The sequence below is a fragment of the Suricata suricatta genome, chromosome 4 (genome assembly GCF_006229205.1).
Source record: "Suricata suricatta isolate VVHF042 chromosome 4, meerkat_22Aug2017_6uvM2_HiC, whole genome shotgun sequence".
Lineage (NCBI taxonomy): Eukaryota > Metazoa > Chordata > Mammalia > Carnivora > Herpestidae > Suricata > Suricata suricatta.
In genome coordinates, this window is record NC_043703.1 from 164,204,906 (window position 1) to 164,212,931 (window position 8,026).

Here is an 8,026-nt window from a genome sequence, read left to right on the forward strand (position 1 = left end):
TTGGGAATACATGCGCCTCTGTACAAAAGAAGACTATTTGTAGGAACCATCCAGAAAAGAGACAATATTTGTTTGACACAATTAGTGATGCTCTATGACTAACCTACAGCAAATTTGCCTTGCTCATGTTTAGAAAGATGTGTTAGATTTTTTAGATGTGTTGATTTGCTACTCAGGCTAACGAAACTTGTTATTGATGCCCAGACCTCTGTTACCAACAAAGGTCTTTTCTGAGGGAACAGCATGCCGTCCACAGAGGAGGCCCCAGGGCACTGGCCCAGCTGTTAGCAAGCAGGTGCGTTCTCCTAACCAAGACGCCTCATTTCCTCAGCACATTGGTAAACTTGAACAATCCTTTTTAGTTTTGTTAATCAAAGAAACAAAGAGCGGATGTGGAGTTGGTGCAGAGGTAACTAAATCCAGTCTAAGGGCTGGGGGAGGGGGCTTTTTAGAGTTCACACATACCATTACCTATATCCACAATATTCCTGGTAGCATTTACGCAGCGTGGTGGAGAGAGAGGGGTGTCCCAAATGTTCCTCTAGTGTGAAACAGGATACATTTCCGGGGGGACACAGGTGTTTTATGTAATTTGTATCACGTGGTCTTCTTTCAACAGATTTTCCTAAATGCGTTTCTGTGACTGGACATCATGCTCGTTCATAGACTATTCCTACCCGATCACCCAGATTCTCCCGAGATGGGGAGGCAGGCCAATGCGGGGTGTGCTGGCCACACTAAATGCCGCTTCGCACAGGCCAGGGTTGCACCAACTGGCCTCAGTCCTGCATGTTATGGGTGTTTGGTCACTGTGCACACTCCTCCCCGTCTCTCTCCATCCTGCTGAGACACGCATGCGGGAACACAGTGAATCAGATTTAGCTTCTGAACTTTTACATGCATTCCTGTTGCCTCACTGCCTATGATAATGAATTATCTGTGAGGTAGAAAATTCAAAGTAGCTTAATTCAGTCCAAACATGTGCTTCTGGAGCTGAACGCCCAGCAGAGGTGGCGTCGCTGCGTGAGCCCGAGGCCTTGCGACGTGCTGCTGTGCGTCACTGCGAAAACAAACCATTTAAAAGCAATTGCTGCGAACATCTGTTTAAGAGTCGGTAACGAGCAAAGTTCATGAACTCTTAGGAAGCCTGGTAATATGATGAGTGTAATTATCATGCATCTGTTTGGGCTGTAAATAAATAAAGTGGATAAAAAATAAAAGTCACTCGTAAAATTTAGAATGAAAAATTAATATTTTAAAAGTACATTTACCACATATACTGGTTTATTTTAAGAATAAATAAGGAAATTGATAGTTTCTAGCTTCCCGTGGCCTCCTGGTTTTAGAGCAGTCCGCTCCCGTGAGCCACACCGCCCGCCGAGCCGCGCATGGGCCTAAGTGTCCGGTGCACAGTGAACAGGGTTTGACGTGCCATTGACTTGCTTTCCATGCTGTTGCAACTAAACTTCAAGTTCTAGCCATTTTTTTCTTTTCTTTTCTTTTTTGTCCTTTTTTTTATTCTCTTTGCAGAAGACCATCAAATGAACTGTCACAATACTCGAATAATGCAAGACGCAGAAAAGGATGATAACAATAATGATGAGTACGATAATTACGATGAGCTGGTGGCCAAGTCCTTGTTGAACCTCGGCAAGATTGCCGAGGACGCAGCCTACCGGGCCAGGACTGAGTCGGAGATGAACAGCAACACGTCCACCAGCCTGGACGACGGCAGCGACAGGAACGAGACGCTGGGCCGGAAGAGCGAGCTGAGCCTGGATCTGGACAGCGATGTGGTGCGGGAGACGGTGGACTCGCTGAAGCTGCTGGCGCAGGGACACGGTGTGGTGCTCGCGGACAACCTCGGTGACAGGGCGTACGGGGACTCCCTGGGCCAGCAGGACAGCAGGAACATGAACTACGTGATGCTGGGCAAGCCCATGAACAACGGGCTCGTGGACAAGATGGTGGAGGAGAGCGACGAGGAGGTGTGTCTGAGCAGCCTGGAGTGCCTGAGGAATCAGTGCTTCGATCTGGCCCGGAAACTGAGCGAGACGACCCCACAGGACCGGAGCCAGCCCCCGAACATGAGCATCCGCCAGCACGCCCGCCAGGAGGACGACTTCGCAGGGCGGACGCCGGACCGGAGCTACTCCGACATGATGAACCTCATGCGGCTTGAGGAGCAGCTGAGCCCCAGGTCTAGAACTTTCTCCAGCTGTGCAAAGGAGGACGGGTATCACGAACGAGATGACGACACCACCTCCGTGAACTCGGACAGGTCTGAGGAGGTGTTTGACATGACCAAGGGGAACCTGACCCTCCTGGAGAAAGCCATCGCTCTGGAGACAGAGAGGGCGAAGGCCATGCGGGAGAAGATGGCGATGGAGGCCGGGAGGCGGGACACCGTGCGGCCCTACGAAGAGCAGTCGCCAAGACAGCTTCCTGGGGAGGAGCGGAAGCCGAAGTCCAGCGACAGCCATGTCAAAAAGCCATACTATGGTAAAGGTAATATTTCTACCTAACGTAAGTTGCCTCATGCGAGCAGGAGCTAGGGGAAAAGGGGCTGAGGCTAGCCCACGAGCAAAGTGTGCATCACACTAAGTCACGTCACTAAAGCAGATTTCTCAGAGTTGGTTACACGAGTATATTTTGTGGCTGTATTGCTGGACAGCAAACAGAATGTTTGGGAAATACACAAAGCAGCTCAATGTCCTGTTATCAGAGCAGATGAGTGACATGATATTTCAGCGGGAGACGCCTGTGTGATAGAAGCCACGAGCGTGAGCCTGTGTTCTTACAAAGGAGCCACGATCTCTTGGGGTGGGGGCAAGGGTGTACACAACAACTAGCCAATCAGGGATGAAGCACACATCTTATAGACTGCATTGGATAGGTGGCGTCACAATTTATAAAATTATCATCAAATGACAGTTATTGATGAACCGCCCCCCCATAGAAAACATCCCTGATGGAAATTGAACGGTAACAGAATGACCGATGATGTAAGACGGGCAGTGACTGCACATTAATTATCTCAAGATCGTAAGTAATGGGAGCCGTTTGCTAGGCAAGGCGTGGCGCGTCCTAAGCTGCGATCAATAGTAATTTCTTTAGTATATTCATTCCCGCTCACTGATTCCGTCCCATTGTGGGAATAGCTATGGCGCTTACTTTATTACAAAACACTCAAAAACCATCCAACATGGTAGTTTTAACAGGTTTTCACTTATGAAATATAAAGGCACGTATCTGCGTATAGCTATGCATTTAGTCATTCACACGAACAGTCATTGTATCTACTAAGAACATGAAAACACAGTGAATGACTGACTTCGTGTTTGCAGTGACGTGTCCACTTGTGATTCGAGGCAGGTCATGACTTGACCTCGAGCAGAACTTTGAGGCTGTGGCTATTTCTGCTACAAGATTCTCTCAGAACTAAGTGAGAAGCCATTTCAAGAATGAAATGGGTAATTCCTTAAATCCTTCCATGTTAGGACCAAAATCAGAGCTCTTATATTTGATTGTATTGCTCATGAAGACCAACTTTCCCCACCGTGGGTCTGACGGTGGGGTTCAGGGGTCTGGTTTGAACATTGAACAGTCGGAATTGAACAGTCGGAAGGCCCAGTTCTCCCACTGTGACATAGGTGTGTATTCTCCTCTCAATGTGCGCCCACAGCTCCCGGCATCCTTGCGACCACAGCCCGGCGGGGCCACACCTTAGCCAGAGGCCCGCCGGGTCCTGGCTTCGGCAGCTGCTTGAGTGCTGGCCGCCATCTCTGGTCATGAAGGGAGACCCTCAGGAGGCGCGGCATATGAGGAAGGGGGTGCTTCTTAAAGGCGACAGGCTCTGGCTCGGCGCAGCATCGAGCTGGCGTTGGTGCCGTGGAGACGACGTTCGTAACTATAGTGTGAGCTAGCAGAGCCTCTTAGTCGGTTACTTGAGAGGCGTAGAGCAGCTGAACGTTTTTAGGGAGGGAGAGAGTCCCTTCTCTCAGGGCGGGTCAGTGGGGCAGACGCACACCGTGTTAGACATCTGCAGAGTGGGCCCCACGGCGCAGCGGGCATCGAGGCACACGGCCATGGGCCGTGGAAGCACGTGGGCTCGCGGGGCAGTGCAACGTGTCCCCCCGGCTTCTGTGGGTCCCTTACAGCCAGCAGCTTTCTGTGGATTCTTACTCATTTTGCTTTGTTATTCTTCTTTTGTTTTATTTTGATTTTTGCAAGAAACGGAATTCAAACCACTTGCTTCCCTTCAATAAATGGGGAAGGGATGGGAACAAACAGCGTGTGCTTTTCCCTGAAATGGGGGGCGGGCGGGGTCTGGACCTCCCAGAAGAGTCAGAAATCCCTGGTTCCTCCCCACGCAAGGCGCGTCCACTTCCACGCGGGTTCTCCGTTGCCGGCTCCTTCTCAAGATGTCTGTAGGTACGCTCAGAGCCAAATCAGTAACGCCAAGCAAGGCCCCCGAGTGGGGCCGGGAGGTTAACGCCCTCCTTATTAGAACAATTAATCATGTGACATTTTACCAACATAGCCAATGGACTATTCCTGCAACCACACAGCATACCAACAGCCTTCATTTTAGCTTCTTTGTTATTGTATCAATTCTCACTTCTACACAGTCTTCTCCAAACGACTTAAATTATCAGTGAGTGACCCTTCCAAAATCTTGAGCTAAAACAAAAGAAGTTCCCCATGAAACTCCTCCATCTTTCTTCTCCTCGAACGTCCACTCGCAAGGGAGGAAGGGGAGCAAACCAAACCCAGTGCATGGTGTTCTTTTCTAGACACCCTTGCAGGGCTTTGGTTGAGTCACTGGGCTGTTTGCTTGCATGGTTGTTTTGTGTTGCCTGAGTGTTTACCTTCAAGATGAACTGAGATTCCCGGAAATCAGCACTGAGGGGGGACACTGGGGGAGGCGACGGTGGAGCGGCATCGAGAGGAGAGTACACCCTTGTGTCCCCCAAAACTGAAGTTGTTTGAGCCACTTGTTTCCATATAGACCTGCAGTTACAGGACACTTCGGAGATCCATGAAATAATAGAACTGTTAGGAAATTGTAAGTGTGCTAATGAACGAGAGTCACTGAATGATGAGTGACAGTTAAAATGTAGGTGTTTACCTTTTAAATGTTATTTACATTTGGCTTATGATCTTAAATAATGAGTATTTTCCTCTGAAACTGTTACTATTTTATATTTACATTAATTAAATTGTGCTAATATTCTCACAACACGACCCAAAAGGCAATAAGATGCCAGGCTTTTTGATCACGTGTAAGGGAAGCTCCAGTAAGGTGTCGAGAAACTGAAGCCACGGCAACCTAAGGTTGTCTTTGGAAACTGTGATCTTCGACACCGGTAGGAAGGTAGGAAATGGCTGACATTGCACGCAGGCCCGTTGATGCCGGCACCAGGTTAGGGCGTCCAAGACCTGAAAGATGCGTTACCTAGATTAAAGTCTGAGCTTAAAAAAGAAAGGGGGGGGTGAGTTTTTATACAAACATAAAGGCGTTTATATATTCCTGTGAGTCCTTTGTCCATTTCAAGTTCACATGAATGACTTAAGAAAAAAGTCCATCAGAATTCAAAAAACTTGAACCAAAAGTATATTTTCTGGCTGTCACGATTGGCCTGGCTAACCAGCCATGGATAGGAAAGCGTTGCACCCCTAAAGAAACGGTAACCACACACTCCCTGGGCCAGCACCCCATAGCCACCCTTCTGTTGGTAGATGTGCAAGTGGTTTTCAAAAACTGACTCAAAAATAATCTTTTGCACCTTATACTAGTAGTTTGTCTGAGCTTTATCTTAGAAATATCTTCTGGAGCTATTTTCTGCACATTGATGCGCTGTGGTCAATTCTGGATAGAGAAACAATTTTATTAACCATAGCACTGCATTTCTGGCATCTGGCATTCAAGTTGGGCCTAAGGTCTGCTCTGCGGCTCCCTCAACCGGTGCTGCAGGGGCCAGCAGGGCTGTACGAACCATCCCCTCTTAACTCTGTGTACGCATGCCCGGCATCGTAAGATCCTTCCTCTGGTTCCAAGGACCGATGAAGCAATCGAAAGAAACGGTTGCTCCAGCAGCTTCAGAAACATTTCTTTTTATTGCCCATCACCCCCCGTCAGGTGGAATTTCCACCATTTTGGTCATTTGCTTACAGTGCCTTCTAAGAGTTCAGCTTCTTCTCAGAAAATCTCTGAATTGGTGTGCTATGGAACATGGCTCCAAGGTCAAAAAAAATTCCAACGCCAGTAAAATTTTGCACCTGGTAGTGGATACGCCTCGAGCACCCGGCGAGGCAGGAACCGCACTGCCCACTGGCCCCCGGTCGAGTTTCACAGAGCGACTGCTGCAGTCGCCGTGCAGCTTTGCTCTCTGAGAAGGTCACTGTCGCATCAGTTTTTGTGTTGGTTTCTGCAAGCAACACAGCTTTTCATGTAACACACGGGAAAGCAGGTAACTAGGAGTGAAGGTAGGGATAGGCTGTCTTTGTCTCATAGAAAGGAAATTATTTTATGATTCACGATTACACGGTTTCAGGTCAAAAAATCGCCTAACACCACAGAGCTTCCTACGCAAAAGTCGATGTCACAGCCTGTACCCTGACACCTGCTTTTTTTCTTTATTTATCAAGGTCTCTTCAGGTTGTTAATTAATCACAGCTGTCTTCAATGGGTAAAGACATTCATTCTCTTGACACCTGTTGTCGCTTTTAGATCCCTCGAGAGCAGAAAAGAAAGAGAGCAAGTGTCCCACCCCGGGGTGTGACGGAACTGGCCACGTAACCGGGCTTTACCCACATCACCGCAGTTTGTCCGGATGCCCGCACAAAGATAGGGTCCCTCCGGAAAGTAAGTCCGTGTTTCGCCAACACCCGTGGGAGCGCACCCCCGGGGGTCTGTGTGTGTCACCCCACGTGCCTCTGTCATTTCCATCTCAGTGCAGCGCAACCTTGTCTCCCGGCCCCTCCGTGTGTCGATGGGCCGCTGGGGGCCCCGTCGAGGCCCAGGACAGCGGCTCTCCAGCTGGGGCTCCCCTGCACCTCCACTTCTGACCCGCCGGGGCCTGGGGCAAGTCATTGGTCCCCTCGTCTCTCAGAAGTCATAGCAGTGGATGGAGAGAGTCTCTAAGGCCACCGCCCCGCCTGCAGGGCTAACCTCCTGTGGATCCCCGAGAGAAAGGTTCCTGAACCTCTTTTGGCCCAATTATCTAGACTTCTGTACATGCAAACCCGTTTTTGTATTTGTGTCTTACTGCGTTCTGCTTGCACAGAGTCTGTCCCCTGTCACAGGGACCCCGACTTCTCCACACGTCAAAACCTGAGAGACGGAGGCTTAGATCCGTGGGGCCAGATCTTACACATTCTTTTTAATTAGTTAGGTTCTGAAAGTGTACAATTTATCTATGAACACAACTAAATTTAATTTCGGACTGGAATGATGCACACCTTTTCTGTTTAGCTTTCTCTCAGCATAGGACGTGTGCCAGCTCTTGAAATCCGATTAGAATCAATTGCTCAGGGGGAAACGCACATTTTCAGAAATGACAACATGAGTTTAAGATCCCGATTTTGAGCCTGAGGTACGTTAAGGATTTTCCTCATTAACTGAGACACAGTTTCTAGCAGGGAAGATGAAATAGCATGGCCGGCACATGTCAGGATGACCAGGTGACCGTTCAGAGGAGTTTTTGAGGGTTTTCTCATTAAAATGGCTAATTTGGGAATTCTTGAGATGCAAATCTGTCAGAACAAAGAAAAATTCAGAGTCGCTGAGGCTTAGAAAACAGGTTTGGCTGAATGTTTTCAGATGAAATCTTTTTAGCAACTACTGTGCTTCCGGGTTTTCAAATGGCTACTGAAAGGCAGGCCACGTCTCCCGCAGCAGCCCCGTGAGCAGGAACCGAGTGCATGGCCGTGCCCGTGTGTTACATGAGCAGGGACGCAGCATGGTCTGGCCGCGCCAGCTTCCGTCCCAGCGCCGGCCTCTCCGCCGCACGGCAGCCTCCCG

At 49.1% G+C, this 8,026-nt stretch overlaps 1 protein-coding gene across 1 annotated transcript in view; it reads left to right on the top strand.

The window, feature by feature from the left end:
• The window catches only part of MYT1L (myelin transcription factor 1 like), a 402,906-nt gene that overhangs the window by 312,291 nt on the left and 82,589 nt on the right, over positions 1 to 8,026 (top strand). The window contains exons 10-11 of the mRNA XM_029938368.1: positions 1,531 to 2,508; positions 6,734 to 6,868. Coding sequence (XP_029794228.1) covers positions 1,531 to 2,508; positions 6,734 to 6,868 — 1,113 coding nt within the window. The remainder of the gene's footprint in view (positions 1 to 1,530; positions 2,509 to 6,733; positions 6,869 to 8,026) is intronic.